The 19,309-nt window shown below is 32.3% G+C and overlaps 3 protein-coding genes and 1 pseudogene across 3 annotated transcripts; 2 read left to right on the forward strand and 2 right to left on the reverse strand.

Annotated features, from left to right (window-relative positions):
- Nucleotides 1-755: 755 nt before the first annotated feature.
- LOC110729684 (3-hexulose-6-phosphate isomerase-like) lies at nt 756-2,690 on the forward strand. The gene has a single exon (XM_021909460.1). It carries the CDS (start codon nt 895-897, stop codon nt 1,501-1,503), a length of 609 nt encoding a protein of 202 aa, XP_021765152.1. The 5' UTR covers nt 756-894; the 3' UTR covers nt 1,504-2,690.
- Nucleotides 2,691-2,825: 135 nt separating this feature from the next.
- Nucleotides 2,826-8,046, reverse strand: LOC110729685 (bromodomain-containing protein DDB_G0271118-like). The gene is made up of 3 exons (XM_021909461.1): nt 7,240-8,046; nt 5,215-5,300; nt 2,826-3,382 (listed from the first exon to the last, which is right to left on the reverse strand). The coding sequence occupies exons 1-3, from the start codon at nt 7,553-7,555 to the stop codon at nt 3,332-3,334; spliced, it is 453 nt and encodes a 150-aa protein (XP_021765153.1). The 5' UTR covers nt 7,556-8,046; the 3' UTR covers nt 2,826-3,331.
- A 3,884-nt stretch (nt 8,047-11,930) lies between these two features.
- LOC110729686 lies at nt 11,931-13,714 on the reverse strand. Its single transcript, XM_021909462.1, has one exon. It carries the CDS (start codon nt 13,496-13,498, stop codon nt 12,059-12,061), a length of 1,440 nt encoding a protein of 479 aa, XP_021765154.1. The 5' UTR covers nt 13,499-13,714; the 3' UTR covers nt 11,931-12,058.
- Nucleotides 13,715-16,922: 3,208 nt separating this feature from the next.
- On the forward strand, nt 16,923-18,962 carry LOC110729687 (annotated as a pseudogene).
- Nucleotides 18,963-19,309: the final 347 nt, after the last annotated feature.

The following is a 19,309-nucleotide window of genomic DNA, read 5'->3' on the forward strand; positions in this document are numbered from 1 at the left end:
GGGGCCCACGCACAATTTCCGTCACGGAATCCGTTTTCTGGTGGTGAAACCAAAATTTTAATTTTTTAGTAGGTGTTATAATAAAACTTTGAAATGTTAAGGTGTTAAAATCAAAATACGGTCTTTTAACAGGTGTTATTTTCTAATTTGGCCTTATAATGATTGTTCATCAACTATTAGTACACTTGGGTCATAACTTTATTATTTTTGTAAAAAAACTTATACTTGTGACATACTCTCTATCTTTTAATTATGTGAAGCAGTGACAACTATATCCGGATGGAAGGAGTAATTTTTATTGTATGGGAAAGAAGTAAACTAAGAAAGTAAGAAGCAATTTCACGTTGTCAATAGATTCAAGCTAAATTGAGCTTTTTGTAAGTAAGATCAAATGTCACATGTCAAGCTCAAAATTGGTTTATCTTGCAAATATGCAATTAAGATTAATCATCATGAACATTGTGCTCATTAGTATGCTATTTGAAATAAACACAACTTATACTTATTCATGATGAATATGCAAAGTGTAACGATTTCAGATTTCTAAATCCATTTCAATCTCTTTTTAAAAATCCAACAAACTTCACCTAAAAAGTATTACCCAAAACATAAGATTGAATTTTGGAGTATTGAGTATATTGTTAGACTTTGCAACTTACTCTCCTTTCGAAATCTGAAATTGGGCCTGACCCTCAATTTTGGGCCCACATTTAGAAGAACTATAAATTTTACAAAGCAATATAAATAGAGTATCCACAACCACATCATTTTTATCATCTAATTTCAAGTTTCATGTAGCTCGTGTTTTCTCAAACAAAACCAATAGAGTATTCTCGAACGCTTTGTCCATTAATTAATATATTGCTTGTTCTCTCTCAAAAACAAAGGTTTCCTATGGCTGAAAAAAGCAACTCAACTTCATCAATGGCCACACAAATTTGCAACCAAATAGCCACAATTTTCACAAAGCCCACCACCACCCCTCCACCCTTAGACCTCTTAGTGGACCATATAAAGACCACCTCGGCCCAAAACGGCCACATCTTCGTCTATGGAGTGGGCCGTGAAGGTCTAATGGTTAAGGCCCTATGCATGAGGTTAGCCCATTTGGGCCTCTCAGCCCACTGTGTATTCGACATGACTACTCCCCCTATTGGACCCACTGACCTCCTTATTGCCTCTGCTGGGCCTGGAGGATTCTCCACCGTTGATGCAATCTGTGGGGTAGCTAAATCCAACGGTGCTAAAGTGTTGCTTCTTACAGCTCAGCCTGAGAAAGGATCCTCTGTGGAGTATGCCACTGTTGTTGCTCACGTGCCTGCTCAAACAATGGCTGATGATCATCAAGGTGTACACGTGGAGGAATCTAGGCCGTTGCTTCCTATGGGAAGTCTTTATGAAGGTGCTTTGTTTGTGTTGTTTGAAATGGTTGTGTTTAGGCTTGGTTTTGAATTAGGGCAGACCCCTGAAGCTGTTAGGTCTAGGCACACTAATTTAGAATGAAAGTTTTTTCGTTTTTACTATGTGTGACAAGTTTGTAAACAATTTCAATGGTCTTAGCTTGTTTTTTAAAAGAGTTTGTTTAGAGGTGATAATGGACCGGGTTTTATTAAACAAGTGCTTAGATTTGCATATTTTATGGATTGGTCCAATAAAACTGGTGTAAGGCTAACATAGCCCAAAATGCAACATAAGATCGATTTCTAGCTCAAACACAATCAAAATTAGTTAAGACGGTTAAGACTATACATATTTTTCCTAATTAATTAGAGTTTGAAGCTATACATATTTTTCCTACTATAGTGATATGAGCCGGCACTTCAGCCTTCTTCCCTGTCTTCATACGGTCATACCCTAGTGGCACAAATTATTAGCTTACATTTCCGTTAACCAAAAAAAAAAATGGATTAATATATATTACGGAGTATTAAACTTATATTTGTATCTTAAAAAATACGAAGTACAGATTACTGTTTTTATATTTAGCTATTGTGGTTGGTTCTAGGGCTGGATATATAAAATTCTACTTCCTCCGTTTTCTTTTACTTGCAACACTTCCTTAAAAAGGAAATGTCATAATACTTGTAACACACTATAAAAGGAAAGTTACTTTAGGGAAAAACTATACTATTTCTTTTATTTAAAGCACATGATCCACTAAATTACACTTCTAACAACCACTCATCCTATTTTAAAGTTTATTATATCATGTAAACCCCACTATTCTTAATTACCGCACTAAAGGGTGTGTTGCATCTAAAAGAAAATGAAAGAAGTATTAAATACTTGTTTTTTTTTTTTTTTGAAAACTTAAATACTTGATGTTTTGGTATCAAAAGTGCAGATATTTTTAGTAAGTTCCAAACCTATCAAGGCATGCATCAATCAATTCATTAGAGTTGATGTAATGGATTTGATAGTTGGCAATATCGTGCAAACCCACAAAGGTGTCAAACTCAAAAATTCAACACTAACAAAGACGCCAATTATTGGATGGAGATAAAGGGATAAGGGAAGACTAAAGGACTAAAGGGTATGGGTTGTATAAATCTATAAATTATTCTAACTTACTCATATAACTCATTGACAAATAAATAAAACCCGTAACCCATTTAGAGACAACAATAAAGTTGTTTCATTTTTTATCTACTTTCTATAAATTGCTTTTATTATTACAATAGTTTCTCATTTTAAGAAAGTTTCACAATTACTACAACATTACCGCACAATTTCTTTAAAGTGCTTTTATAATTACTGTACATATTTAATTTTTTAAAAATTAACAACCATAATACCGATGTATAGTAAAATCAAGGTACAAGAAATTCATCTACTATGTATTACAATGTATATTCCGTCATAATATTCTCGGGTGCACATAAAAGCTACTTTCGATGCTCCATTAGCTAGGTTAATTTTTCCCACAATTTGAACGGGTACGAAAGTAGCTCCACTCTAACTCTATCTTTGGTCGTATCACTTTAATTACTACTGTACTCAACTAGTCAAAAGAAAACACACCTAAAATTTTGTAAAAGGTCATGAAAGTAATTGAAACAACCCAATCCTAATGTTGAATTAAAGTGAATAATAAACATCTTAGAATAGGCCAAAGATTGAAAAAAAAATGTGGGGTCAAATGAGGAGATAAACACAACACAACCACCCAAAAAAAAACCCAAAAAAAAAAAAAAAAAAAAAAAACTAGAGAAAAATCCAAATAGTAGTAAAAGCTATAGTAAGTAATTAGTTGCGCATCTTCTTGTTGTTGTTGAGAAAGTTGGTCAATTATAATGCTTGGAATTCTTCATGGAAGGTGCAGTAATTCACATCAGTTTGTAGTGTTCTTATCACCTGCTTTGTCCTCTACTCGTGGGACCACCTGTGGGACACCATCCATGTTAGCTACTTTAATTTGCTAAATCATCAATTAATTGCTTGTATAAATCATTGATTAATTACTTAGATATTGATTTTAAAATTTTATCAACAATTATGTTCTTAGTGTATTAGATTATGCTATAATCATTATACAACATGAAACGCATTTTTTCCCTTCAGACAAAGGTCATGTATTATACTTGTATTTCGTATCTCTTAGCTTGATTAAATAAGTTTAGTATACGTTATTTAATTACGTAGTTTTTTTTTTTTTTTTACAAGACATTATTTAATTACTTAACATAGGTTTCATACCTCCTTTTTCTTTTTTCAAAATTATAACTACGGACTACGGAGTAATGGTATTTGATCTTAGATAAGGCAAAAGGCTACACATACAGTTGTTGTATGTGGTCCCAACATACAACCTTACTTTGTCATGTTTTTATTGGCTATAATAATGGGCCCATGTTCCATTAAAATTCAATTTATATTTGACTTTTAATTTTCTGTCCTTTTTTAATGATGTGTCAAATTTCTAATGGTGTTGTATGTATGGACAACATATAATAATTGTTTTTCTCAAAAAAAAAAAAATACAATAATTGTATGTGTATTTCAAATTTGGGAAAATAATAGAGAGGAAAAATATTCCAAAAAAGGAAATATGGCCGGTAATAAAGATACGAAGAAAAATATAATTTATTAATAAAAAAAGAAAAAGAAAAAAAAAAGAGAGAGAATATCAGACACACGTATTCATGTAAACAGAAAAGAGAAAAAAAAAAAAAACTTTATAAAAAAGTGAAAATGAATTGTCAACTGATAAGCTGCCAGGCTGTCACTAAAAAGGAAGATGAAGATTGGATATTTTATGATGCAAGATATAAAGAAAAAAAAAGATCAATACACGTAGTTGAAAAGGGCCCCACCTTCATGAAAAAAGATCAAGGTTGTGAACCGCCTCCACTCTTAAATATCTTTTCCATTTTGCCCACATTTTTTTTAACGATTTTTTTAAAGACGGGTGATAAAAATTAATCACAGGAAATTTGACACTTTACTCAGGATAGATTATTTAGAACAATTTGAGCTATTCCTTACTCGTTTTGCCCACATTTTATGAATTTTTGTAGCTGTGTTACTATTATTCGTATATAGTCCTATCTCGTATGCTTAAACTAAGTAATTAATAAACAAACTAATTAAACTCAAAACTCTTTTTCTAGTTAGGTGCTTAGGTCATGAACAAGGCCTATAGCTCAAGTTCGTTGACAAGTTGTGTGAGGATAAGTAATTAGCATAATACAAGAATTGTTACATTATTCCTTGATATTTTCCAATAGTAAAGAATGTCATATTTATTATTTACAACTTGTTCACTTATGTAACCCTTTTCGTCTCCTTCCATCCACTCTCTTCTTTTACTTCTATTGTACGTACACAATATTTCTTTATTTTTTAGTTTAACATACATTTCTTGTAAAAAAACTATTTTGTGTTTTCCATGAAAATTTTCATCATCTTTCACATGAACACAAATGAAACAATAGAGACAAAAGAGTTACTTCAGTGAGTACTTCCTTATATATATATAAGTATAAAGTATTACATTATTTCATATATGGGATTCTTTTGAATTCTATTTTTTTTTTTTTTTTTTTTTGACAAAATAAGAAGCACTTCGTATTACTTAGTTCCTCTTTATTTGATTACTTTACTTTATATTACAACCATGAGTCCATGAGCACCATGTATTCGATATTCCTCCTTTCCTTTCCCAACAAAATGAAAGAAATTCTGTCTAAAAAATGCACAAACATACTTCTATACCTGGTCATGTGTCATTTTATAAGGACGAATAATTCCTCTTTCTTTTTGCCTGTTACAAGTCCTGTTCACTCGATCACTCGAATATGCTGCATTTTTAATAAAATAATAATAAATTATTAACTCTTTATACTTCTTATATATTTTTTTTTAGAAAAAAAGCACACATTTTGTATAAAATGAAAAGATTTTCAGACACAAAAATGAAAAGATCTTAAAAATATCACAAATTCACAGGTATATATATAATCAATTAATTAAAGGTCAAGATTTTCACTCTAAAATATCTAAAGTAATCATCAATAGGCATATTCTGCGTTACTTTTCTGCGTGTAGGACACAATCACACAACAACTGCCTTTTCTTCCATATTTTTAACCTATTCTTTTTAAAGAAGTATTGACATAATCACCTATAATGTTTTTATTTTTTTTTTATTTTTTTTATGTAAATAAATGAACGTTACATCATTTATTAAAAGATCAAAGCAATATTCATGATCCTTAATACATTCATCATAAGTTTTATTTTAACATATTGTTAAAGATGAAAGCTTGTAAAAAAAAAAAAATCAATTATTTTGTGGGATGAAAAACGGAAATTTTGATTTATTTTGATAAAGACATCTCTAGAATACTATCTAGACTATTTTAATAAAATAATGAGATGTTGTTGATGTTGTTTTAGACAATAGAAAGTGTCAAAAATTATTACTTGTGAAAAATAAATAAATAGGAAGTACTTGATTTATTATTGTTTTTTATTTATTTATTTTTTAAAATAAGCTTAACAAAACAGATTTTATTATTACTAAAGGGTGGATAAGTTGTGTCTTTGTGAGTCATGTGACATGTGGTCATAAACTTGTTATAGGAGATCTTTTACTTGCACAAAACCTAGTCTTGACTCTTGAGTAAAATCTTTGTACATTACTATTATTAGTAAAAGTTCTACTGCTCATTAGATATTTAGATGGTTAAAATTAATCACCAATTTCTAATTTGTCATAAAGTGCCCCTCTATCATGTCAAGTGTCAATGAATCAACCACATATCCTTCTTTTTGCTTAATTCTACCATTAAAGCTAGTATATAAATTAGTATTATATTTTGCCCAAAATTCACATGCAAATTAAAACCCAAATAATTAGATAATTACAATAATAAAATAAATATTTTATGTATATATAAGTGGTTCTAAATTAAGCACTAATAACAACCTAACAATTATAATTTTGTCATAAATTCTCAAATTTACTCCATTGTAGTTAGTATACTTAGTTTATCACGAGATTCATGACTATTGAGGGGTATTTGGCATGAACAAGATAAAATCCTTTTGTTACTCCATAGTATTTATAATGTCACTTTAATAATTTTATTTCACCGCCACCCACCTCCTCCTCCTCCTCCTCTACCACCACCACCTAATCCAACACCGCCACAAATCACCGGTACGGTCACTTTCACTAGAACCTGACAACCACTGCCGCTCATAATCCACCCCCCACCCACCAAAAAAAAAACCCTAGCTACCATCATCCAAAAACCAACAACCCTAGAAATTCAAAAAAAAAAAAAATCAACAAACTTGAATATACACTTTATATCATCAATTTTGGTTTTATTTTTATGCTAACCAATTATGATTCGTATTAGATGAGTTTAAAATCAAACACTAGTTAAAAACTAACTCAAGATCTTAAGTTTTCATAGTCGAATATATCCTGTAAACCCTCAAATATCACGTGACACAATAAGTAAAGACATAAAAGGGAGAAAGTATGAATGTGGTGTAACAACTACTAATAAGGGTTTTAAAAAAAATTAATTTAGAATCACAATTACCAAACACCGTATTTTCCCATTCTCTTTTATGTGTTAAAAGAGAGTATTTTCCCATTCTCTTTCTTTCCCTTTCCCACTCCCTTGATGAACCAAACACCCTATTGCATGCTAAAAATATCTAGTTCGAAAAATATCTACTCGTAGTTTGAAAATTAAAATAAAATAATTAAAAAAAAATTACCTGATCTATGATGTAAATCAAGGGTAGACTCAGAAATATCAGGGACAAAACGGTCAAGTCTTGAATTAATGTTGGTAGTATCTTCATTGCTGCTCCTCTCCATCAAATTCCGTACAAAACTTGCTTCCATTAATCTCAAAAAATCCGAATGTTTTTCGTTGGTCCATTGCATTTCCAACATCATCTCTTTTTTATTTTTCTTATTCTTCTTACTAATAATAACATTACTCGTATTATTATTATTATTATTACTATTACTATTATTATCATTATTACTACCACTACAACTCGTACCGATATCCTCCCGTCGGTCCATCTCGCCGGAAAATTTTCTAGATCGCCGGAAAAATATCGCCGGCGAACGAGTGATGAACAAATTTATGATCTTTTGGAATGAGTTTAAAAAAAAAAAGGAAAAGATTGTGTTTTTTTGTTTTTGTTTTGGTGTAGTTTCTAGCAATAGTTATCAAAGTAGTGAGGATTTTTTTATAGGCACTTTTTTTTGTGTGTGTTTTTGTTTGGGTGTGGGAGATGTGTGTTTGAGGCTATGGCCTATGGGATTGGAAGAAATGGATTAGATGTCACACAATGTGATCGTGTTTTGGTTTTAAATAATATAAGGTGTTTGCTTCAAATATTATTTTATTTTATTTTATACACGTCTTCTTATTTATACACTTTTGTCTCATGAAACGATAGAAGATTTTTTGGGCGATTAATAAGTATTTTACACATAGAAAAGTCATACTCTTTTTACCTTATTTTAGAAACTCGTTATTTTTTTTAATAGATTTAATTTAGAGTTGGACATAACATAACTAAAGTTAATCTAAAATAAATGTTGGTTACAAAAATATCTTTCATTACACATTTACGTGTAGGTCATGTCTCTATAGAAATATAGGTAGTAATATTTGATGATGATGATAGTTATTCTACTTTTGATTTTGTAATTTGACGCTTTTTGAATAAACCGAGTAATAACTTAATTAATTTATTTAGGGTATGTACGAGATTATAGAATAGGAACATTATTATCATTGTATATCAAAATTATCATGTACATAAGTGCATTTTATTAACTTTATTTCATAAATCTAAACTTATTATTTCTAAAATTAAAGTGAATACAAAAGTATAACTTGTACTTGATAGCAAAATGTGTAGAGAACGATTTTAGGTTTGTGATTTGAACAAGTATGGTTGTTAATAAAACAATGTTGGGCCAGCTGGAGTATTTTATTTGGAAAACAGGGTGATCAAACTGTACTAAAGCCATGCATTGCAAATTTGCAACATACACTCATACAAGATTTTTTTTATATATACAAGTATTATTTTTTGACATATGAATGAAAGATCTTTATTGCAACAGCTGTACCACCAATTAGAATTCAACCAATCTAACTTATTTAAAATTTAAATTTCCTTCTTTTTTTTTTTTGAGGGGATGATTCATGATACCATGATATTTGGCATGAAAGCAGTTTGATATCCATTTGTCTAGATTTGCAGGCATAAAGACACCTCATCCATTGCATGGACCTTGAAGTTGTGGCATTATGTATTTGTTACCAATTTTTTGTCCCCCTTAAACCATGTGCCATTGCCCGTTGTAGTAACTTTCTCATGTCTACTTTATTGCACTTTTTTATAAGTGTTTGTACACGTACTATCAACTATCAAAATATGCATGATAACCAATAAGCATGATCTGATTGAGATGGTTGAGTAATGACATCGCTGTTTGTCTCAAATTCTTGTAATTTAGATATCGGGTCAAATCTCATGAAGTTCATTTGACTCTTTATAGCTTCACAAAACACTAATAGTAACGGATTTAGGATTTTCGATCAGGGTCTTTAGGAGAACCGAAGAAGCATAAGCTAGCAAGCAATTAATGGTATTTTATACGGAATATAACACTAAAAGTACACCAATATTAAACGTAATCCCTAATATGGGCAGTTTATAAAATGAATAAAACTCATCCGAAAAACATATGGGAACACCGACCTCTAATAACACTTCCAACCACAAAAACAAACACCTCACCACGTACATCAAACTTATATGACACCTTACAAATTTTTATTTAAAAAGCAAAAGGATATAACAATACATTATGCTAATCAAGCTACTAAAGAATACTATTTAAGTACACCTATTACATATATATAACTAATCAGATTTTCCAAATACGGAGTACCTCTTTACAAACCTCCGAACATCTTCTTTCATAATAATTGTAGCACTTACATATCTAAATCGTCTAGTTTAAGAGCAATATTTTATTAACCTTATTTTCACTAATTTCATGAAATAAAGGAAACATATTAACAATTTATAAGTTGTAAGTGCAAAATTCCAAGATAAGAGTTTACAAGTCAAATAAAGATTAATAGGTTACTATGAGTTCAAATAATTTCATACATAATACAAAGTATTTTATAAAACTAGTTGAATAAAATTGAACTTAAAAAAAAACAAATAAATTAGAACTTGATCTTTCCGGTGACGATCCAAAGTAAAGTGATGGGGTTTAGATAATGAGTGGACGAATTATTCTATATTCGTGAAATATAAGTAGAAGATTGCATCATTCATTTTCAAACGTACACAACATTGCAAAAAATAAAAATATCTAAAGCCTACAAAAAAGAAAAAAGTGATTAAAAAATCAACAAAAAAACACTTTGAAGAAAATATCTAATGGATATGATGATGACGAATAGTTTTAGATCTACCAAAGATATTTTTATAGACGACTTCAACAGAATAATCTTGCATACATTGAATACTGCCTTGAATATTTAGTTTCATTTCTTGTCCAGTTGTCTCGGTAGAACGTTACATTGTTAACAGTTGATATATTTGATATCATATTACTATTATTACCTACCCAACTTATAGCACTTATTTTAATTTAATAGTTGAAATTTATATACTTTTACTTATCTATATAGTCCTAAATTAGTCTTAGGGTCTGTTCTGATTTACTGAAATAAACTGAGCTGAATCGAATTGTTTACGAGAAAAGAAAATTAGGAACTAAACTAAAATTAAGCTGAAGAGAACGAGTCCTAGTTTATGTGTATTTTTACTCTGTAGGTTGTAAACTTTGGTCGTTGATTGGATCCATCACTTATACGGGAGTAATTATTTCTTATTATGGTAGAATTTTGTGAATCGAACCTTACTAAACTTTCAGTAAAACTTAACAGATGTTGAGAATGTTTGAGTAATACTGTTGTAGAGAATAGCTTGCTACTTCTAGATTATGCAGGTTGCAGACACTTACAGTAGATGTAAAATGATCAGTTTTAGAGCAGTATCACTCAAAGTCTCAAACTACTTGTATATAAACATTGAATGACCAACATCAACTTGCATTTAGAACCTAAGGTGTAAAAAAAAAAAAAAAAAAAACTCGGGATGATATAGCAATAAGAACTCCCAATCAAACAAATGATCCTCTAAAGGGATCTAAAATTATACAACCACCAGTGCTCACATTCATAGTAGTAGGCATAATGATGAATGCGGAGCAAGCTGATCCTTTGAAGTTAAGTTAAAGGCTTAAGCAGTAAGCAAGATATTCCATCATATGGTGTCACCTACAAGCTACAGCATGTTTTCCTTGCAAAGAATGGAGCACCAGAGCAATTACTTCTTCATGAGTCATGGGATTTCTGTCCTAAATCAGCAGTTTCATCATAATTGTCTTTGATAAGCAAGTTCACTTGTTCTTGAGTTGTGCAATTAAGTAATCTACCAACAGGAGAGAATAAATCTTTCAAGTATCTTACCTGAGTTTAAAACAGGATAAGCAACCAACATTCCAAAGCAAATATGCGCATTATCTTCTAAGCATGTTACTCATGAATAGTGACATGGTACATATCATCAGTCTCACTTTTTATGCTAAAATCAGGGCAGCAGATGCCCCTTATTCCTTAGAAGTAACTTGCTCAAGCTGTCAAGCAACGAAACTGTGTCTTCATACAATATACCCAAATAAGTAAATCAAGCCAATGAAAAATCACGAAAACAAAACCAGATTCACAAAGCTAAAACACAGTTACCTGAAAACTAGCAGTAGTACCACCATGAAGGGAAGACATTTAGACAATGCATACTGAGTGCAGAGAGATTGCAGCACAAATATATCCAAGTATACGTATTATTACATTACAAATTTACAAGTAAGCCCTTTCTCTCATGCAATTGTTTCATCAGCAGAATCTACCATTTTATGCCTTGTAGTCCAACAAACAAAAGGTATTGATGGTGATGAAGAGCTCATCTTCCAACAAATACAAAATGCACATAAGAGTTAAGGATCCTATATTTTTGAGATCTCTAATGTATTAGGCGCGCACACAAAAAAATTTACTTCAAAGATCTCAGGCAAGAATTTTCACCAGGATGGCAGGATACACAAGCTTCTACCTGAGTAATTCAAGGAAGCGGCCATTTTATACCATGCAGCAGACCAACAGAACATTAGGTATCAATGGCGCTAAAGAGCTCACCTTCAGACATGAGTAACAAAAATGCAAGTGCAGTCAATGATTTAGTTTTTTGAGCACTTCAAAGGTCTTACATTTCAAGAAACAAGCACTGTGAAAAGTGTAAGTACTGGATAAAGATAAGATCGAACATGAAGAATATAGAGGGACAACAAAAAGATAATGAAATCCAAAAAAACCACTTTCATTAATAAGAACACCCAGCGTGTATTGTTACAGTGACAACCCTCTCCCTACCAAAAATGGTCAAGAAAATCTATGCCATCCTTGAAAAATCAAGGAAAGTATCATGAAATATACAAAATTCCACGCCTATAGAAAGCAAGGTATGCTGAGGTGAAAACAAACCATGTAAAGGAAACCCACCAAGCTAAAAAGAGGGCAACCTCTTTAACAAATACCGAGCATGGGAGCAAACCACAAACCACTTGAAAGTTCTCAAATAACCCTTCATCAACCTGAGACAATCCCAACGATAGAAGCATCAATGCAGCGGGTGCAAAAAATTGTAGAACTGCGAGGCACAAGAAGTGATTGTGCAAGAAAACCTTCGCCCTACTGTATTCCATATCAGGAACTACACTGGCATGCAACCTCTGGTACCATGATAACACAGCCTCATTCAAGTACGTTTGCAGATTCCAACGCAATGCAATAACTTGCAACACCCCCGACAGCAACAAGCACAACAGCCTAAACTTAGCAAAATCGGCTTCAGCCATACCCACATTGCCAACCAATCTTCCACTATTGTTACTACCAACTTGTGATCCTTTACCATCACCAATGTTTTTGTTGACAAGAATTTCAGCAAATGGGTTGATCCAAAGCAAAGCAGTGAATCCCAACAACACATAATTGGCATAGAAAAGAACTTGTGCAAACCATCCACATGAAGTTATAGACAAATTACACCTTATTTGATCCGTTCCAAGCCAAAAGGCTCGAGCATTCTTACCAGCTCCCAAATACAAAAAGCCGGCGATAAAACCCGAAAGAAGCGCCACAAACAACTTCCCAAATCCATCAATTGAGCTAAATTCAAAGTCAATTATCCAAGGATACATTCCCACACAAATCATCAGAGCTACAAAAAACCCCAATACTCCAATCACCAACCCTAACCCCCTTTCAGACCTCTTAGATGAAGATCTTTCAAGGGAAACACGATAAAGCGAAATCAAAACTCTAAAAATCCCTAAAACCCCAATTAAGATTGGAACTAAAGATCCACTTTTCAAAACCCCAGAATTTCCATTACTATCATTAACATTAACATCATCATTACCCACATTCAAAATCAAATACTTGTGCAATAAAAAGCAAGAAAAAGCAACAAAAAAGCAATTGAAACAACTTCTATAACTATCATAATAAAGACGAGAACAAATTTGGGCATCACCTAATCTCAATCGAAAGATCTGAGCTTTACTCTCATCAAACTCGAATTTCTCCTTGGGTTTCTTCCTGTTCCTGAGATCAGACGATGTTCTTGAGGAAAGAGATTGAAACCCATTAAGATTTTGATCCGAAGGTCTTCTAATGGCGACTTTTGGACCTGATGATTGAGTTGGTTTATTGGGGTTTACATCATCTGGGTGAATGTAAGTGTTGAGACCTTGTAGTAAGAGTGATGGGAGAGAGATGAAGTAGAGGAGGAGAGAGATTGAAAGGGAAAGGATGATTTGAAAGATCAAGTTTTTGTATGAGATTAGAATTGTATACATTTCTTAGTGATTGTTGCTTGGATTTTGTAATTGATTGCTTCATATAAAATGGGAGGGAGTGAGAATTGATGAAAATTCTCAACTTAAGAGTTAAAGACTTTTTGGTCATTGTTTGTGTCTTTGTAGAGAAGACGTTGGCGACTTGGGTCGGGAGACTCGGGACCAAGCACCAATGTGGATGTCTTGGATCCGTCCAGTCACTTGACGATTTCAAGTTCGAGTTAGTTTTGTGGCTTGTAACTTATCCTGTACGAAGTATTTCATAGTGTTCCTATGTTCATTTTTTATATACTCTTATACGGAGCATGAATCACTTTATTTTCGCTCTTCTTTTAGATTACCAAGCTGTACCACCTAGGAGTGGCCAGGGTGTTTGTCGAGTGGATGAAGGTGGTAGTCTACAACTTCTATGTGAATAAAATGATTGTTCACTTGTCTAGGCACATGGCCTAGTAAAGTGTAAGTTAGAATATTTACATAGTTACCTACTCTAATTCTCAATTAAGATTAAATTAATGGTAATGCCGGTAAGACAGTTCATACATAACAATGTATAAGTCAAGTGTATCGATAAGGGTTGTACCTTACGACTTTAAAGTTTGGGGTTTAACCCCACATCCTATTGATGATATTTTGTGCACATAAGTAACATGAATTATGCTTATTCTAGACCTAAACTCCTAAAGCATGTGAACTCTAAATACTTCGCAAAAAAGCCAAATAGTGATAGAATCGTTGTTACTCCATTCCCCATACCAGCAAAGTCCTTAAGTTTTCCGTCCCAAAATTTCCATAGGAGTTGACACTAGCTCTTGGAATCATTGAGCCCACTAGCCCAGCCTCAAAACTTATGTGACGCCACCCTCATTAGTAGAGTTATTATTCGATTCTTTTTTTCACTTACTCATAAAAACACCAAGTTAATGTAATGCCTTTATTTTATATTAATTGTTTTCTTAGGGCCTGTTCCGATTGACTGAACTCAGCTGAACTGAACTGAACTGAGCTGAGCTGAACTGAACTGAACTGAGCTGAGCTGAGCTGAACTAAGCTGAGCTGAACTGAACTGAACTGAACTGAACTGAACTTATTAATTAGGAATTTTTAACTACGGATTAGTGATCTTTGATTATTTATTGATTATTTATTACTATACATATGTGTATATACAAATGTACATATTAAAATATTTACGAAAAATATACTATATAATTATAATTATAAAATGTATGGAAAATATATTAAAAACTTGAAACCTCTAAACATTTTAAACACATACACTATTTATTATTATTATTATTATTATTATTTATTGATGATTATTATTATTATTTATTGATTATTATTATTAGTATTATTATTTCAATTATTATTGTTATTATTATTGTTGTTGTTGTTGTTAATAATAATAATATTATTATTATTATTATTATTATTGTTGTTGTTGTTGTTGTTTTTGTTTTTGTTGATGTTGTCGTTGTAATAAGAGATTAAAAGAATGAAATTTGGCTTTATATCATTAGCAATATCATTAGACATAAATTAAGAGCTGAGCTAAACTGAACTGAACTGAATTTCAACGGAACAGAACAGGCCCTTAGTAGTTTTACCGATGATTGTTATTACTTACTTCGCATTAGTCGATTAGCTTGACATGTAGTTGGATTTTTATTTGGGTGGTGGCATAGGGTGAATATGATGAAATTAAATTTATACATTGAATATGAATAACCTTCATGGTGGTAGATAATTGATGAAATTGAAATTTAAGATGAGTACTACCGCATGTATGTATATACACGTTCCAACCATTTGCCTTTTGTACCTCCGCTACTTTGAAGTAAAGATGTTAAAAACTGACCGGATCGATATTGATCCGATCCGATCCAAACTAGTCTTAAAAAAAAACTCATTTTAGATTTTGATTCGCATGAACACTGTAAATTTAGAATTTAGCACGACTCATGAATCCAAATTAACACCTCTACTTCCAAGCCCCAACCAGGGTAACAAACCACCATGGGCACCATCGATCCTACTTACTCGTATATACTTAACCAATCGAATATCTTTTGCAATGGTCTTTATAACAATACCAATTTGAGGCTGCACGTACCACTGGTATCACCATCATTTAGAAATCAAAATCATATTTTTAACAAGTAAAATAATTTGTATGTTATCAAAAAATTATACATATATTTCTATTGCCAATTTGACATCATTGAACTCAACGTCCAAAACACTCAGCTCACGCTTAATTGCGTGCAGTAGTTGCATTTTGCATGTCAACGAACTTTAAATATTTGGACTAGATAAAGGGAGGATTCTGTAGACTGGTAAATTAGAGTCGGTCAAAATATTTGATATAAATTTTATTTCATTTACAAGCAACTGGAAATTAAAAGAACAAGTAAGAACCAATGAAATTTCAATGAAATTTCTTAGGAAGTTAAATTCAATGAGTAAAACTTTCCTAACAACAAGTTCAAAGTGTGTTTTTCCGTCTAGCTGGTTATAGGAATAAGTTGAAGGACCAAAATTATGAAACTTTCTACCGCTTAAAAGTATACATTCAAAACTTAACTTATTGAGCTTATAACTTTATTGTTTATAAAAGATTAAAGGTGTTTCTGTCAAAAAATAATAATAAACGTTGTGATAAGTTGCTATAAGTTGTTCGTGTAATTTGTTATGGAGATCGTCAATTCATCGCCATGAAGGGTTGAACTTAAAAATCAACATAGTACAATCATGTAAACGTATAAGTACTCCGTATTCTTAAATTTTTAATAGATGTATCCCAAATTAAATGATTAAACATTGTCATATTTTGACCGACAAGTAGGTACATAAATACCACCCTAACTCATTCACATTTGAACTTATTTTAATTAAACTAAAAGTGAAATAGTAATAATACATCGTAGTTGAGAATGAAGAGGTATAATTGATCAAGGGATGAATTATGCATGATAAGGATAACTCGATATAGTCTAAAAATTGGAAGTATCACGGTATGATTTTATTTTTGGTGGTTATAGGCCCAATAATCACCAAAAATAAATATGGATGATGGATCAATTTATTTTTGGTGATTATAGGCCCAATAACAAAACGGAGAAATACAATCCATTAAGGTATTCAATGAAAAATAAATCAATATAGATATTTTATATGATTTTTTCTCATTAAACTCACATCAATTTTATGTCATACATATCATATAATCCAAGATATTTTTGTTACAATCAGAGAAAAAAACAAAATAAAGTAATTTCTGTTGCTGCCATATATATCAGGACATATCACAAGTCACAAGATAGTAGAACTACAATTTCTAGCACATTCTTTTTAGCCCCATCCACAACCCGGAGTATTTTTATACGATCAAGTAATTTAATGGTAAGAATTTTACCTCGTAACCTTTAAATAGACCCAATAGTCACTTAGGTAAGAAATTTCCATCCTTATCTTCCTCCCGATTTTTTAAGAATGTTCGCTCCTAACTTAATTTCAATTTATCAATTGACTTATACGAAATTTCAATCTTCTTAAAAACACCCTTGCTCACCTACCAAAAATATCCATAGTATACTTTACGTAGTACTACTATACCAGTATAGAATTAAATTATTAAATGCAAATATTATTCTCTTGCAAATAATCTTTCTTCTAGAAAATTAAAATATCTTATTTATGGGGTCCTCAAAACTATCGGCCATTAATAGACTACCACGTACACACAAAAACAGAACATTTAAAAAACCTCCCACTAAATTAAAAATAAAAAAGAAAGAAAAATAAAAATCATCGGAAGTTTCTCGAAAGCAATAACGTAGCTTCTCCTCCTTTCCTTCCTAACCAATTTCTTCCTATCTTCTCCCTCTTTTTCCAATTTCTCTCTCCTCTACTCTTTTTCAGACATTTTCCAGATCTTCTTCTTTTTCCTTCACTCTTCTTTTTCACGCTTAAATCTCGTATATTCTTCAGTTATTCACACCTTTAATTGATCATATTTACGTAATTTATCGATTAAAATTAAAGGAAAAGGAATTTAGATTGTTGTTGATCTGAATAGAAGTGATTTTCCGGCGATGATTCCGCCGGCGATAGATGAAAATGTAGCCGGATCCGGCGGCGGGAGTGGTGGAGATTCTCAACGGTCAATTCCGACGCCATTTTTGACGAAAACTTATCAACTGGTTGAAGATCCTTCCATTGATGACGTCGTTTCATGGAATGATGACGGATCTAGCTTCGTCGTTTGGAATCCTACCGTCTTCGCTCGCGATTTACTTCCTCGCTATTTCAAGCACAACAATTTCTCCTCCTTCGTTCGTCAGCTCAATACCTACGTAAGTAAATCATGATTAATATTCATCAAATATGATTTTCGAATGAAATTCAAATTCAAATGTTGAATTCCGTTTCCACGCGATTTTTTAGGGATTTCGAAAAGTAGTTCCAGACCGATGGGAGTTCTCAAACGAATCGTTTCGAAGAGGTTCGAAACACCTACTCTGCGACATCCAACGCCGGAAAACGGCGTAGTAACGGTGGCGCAACGGCAAGTATCACCGGGAGATTCCGGCGAAGAACAGGTGATATCGAATTCTCCGCCATTAGGAATTCCAAGCTTAGTTTATTGCAACAATAATACAAGCACCAACCATAACAACAATTGTAGCAGTAGTGGCAACAGCAGAGTAGAATTAATAGACGAAAACGAGAGATTAAGGCGAGAAAATCAGGAGTTAAACAAAGAATTAACAAACATGAAGACTTTATGCAACAATATATTTTCATTGATGAATAATTTTGCAACGTCTCAAGGGAATTCTTCAGCGACAAGTAGTAGCACGAATTGCATGAAACAGGCGTTGGATTTGCTGCCACGTAAGGAGTTGGAGGGGGTTAGAGATTATCATGACGGTGACAGACCTAAGATATTTGGTGTAGCTATTGGAATGAAACGAGGGAGAGAAGAAGAAGAAGAAGAAGGAGATGAAGATGGTGGGGAAGGGGAGGGTGTGGTGCACGTGCAGGATGATATGATGGAGACTGATATTGAGATTAAATGTGAGCCGTTGGATGGGAATGGTGTGATTGATAATCAGGAAACTCCTTGGCTTAAACAGTGTCACCGACATAATCAGAGGGTTTGTAATTGATTATCATGGTAATTAAGGTACTTAGAGTTAGGGGTTTTGTATGGGAGTTGCACGTATTGGAAATTAGTGTCACGTGCTTTTATCAAGAAGGTTCTTTGGTTTTACGAATTTGCCCCTGGTTTGTAGAAGGGTTGATGGGTAAGATTTCTAAATTTGGGGGGGCTGTGATTCTGTGAGTGGTGGGTGGTGATCAGTTACTGTTAGGCTTTTAGCTGATTGTAGAAAGAGTTTAAACTTTTTTTTTATAAAAAAAAATAATAATAATGAAAAGTTTAAATTTATTGCTTCGATTTTGCTCCGTTAACTACTACTCGTTCCAAAAAGAGGCATAAATTCTTTGTCCATAAATTTATACGAGTATACATGTCTAAGGAAGAGCCGAAAACATATTACATCCGTTTCATATTATTTGTAACGATTAGACATTTTTCCTCTCTACTTTATGTCAACATTTAAAGTTAAATGGAACAATTGTTAAGGGGTGGGGGAGGAAGGAGTAGCTTGTATCTTTGTGTGTTACATGCAAGATTGATTATGCACCCATTAAAAAAAGTGATAAATGTGGATTGTGAACGTAAGACTAATATTTCGCCAACTAGAAATGGATATTGAGCAAAACTGTCGCAAATTTATTGAT

The sequence above is a fragment of the Chenopodium quinoa genome, unplaced genomic scaffold (assembly GCF_001683475.1).
Source record: "Chenopodium quinoa cultivar QQ74 unplaced genomic scaffold, ASM168347v1, whole genome shotgun sequence".
Taxonomy (NCBI): domain Eukaryota; kingdom Viridiplantae; phylum Streptophyta; class Magnoliopsida; order Caryophyllales; family Amaranthaceae; genus Chenopodium; species Chenopodium quinoa.

What these genes read in the sequence shown, in the direction of transcription:
- LOC110729684 (XM_021909460.1), top strand. Translation starts at nt 895, where the DNA reads ATGGCTGAAAAAAGCAACTCAACTTCATCAATGGCCACACAAATTTGC.
- LOC110729685 (XM_021909461.1), bottom strand. Translation starts at nt 7,555, where the DNA reads ATGGACCGACGGGAGGATATCGGTACGAGTTGTAGTGGTAGTAATAAT. An exon ending in TGATTTACATCATAGATCAG is followed by an intron (nt 5,301 to 7,239) that starts GTAATTTTTTTT and finishes TTAAAAATGCAG; the next exon opens with CATATTCGAGTGATCGAGTG. An exon ending in ATAAAATGACACATGACCAG is followed by an intron (nt 3,383 to 5,214) that starts GTATAGAAGTAT and finishes GGTGTCCCACAG; the next exon opens with GTGGTCCCACGAGTAGAGGA.
- LOC110729686 (XM_021909462.1), bottom strand. Translation starts at nt 13,498, where the DNA reads ATGTATACAATTCTAATCTCATACAAAAACTTGATCTTTCAAATCATC.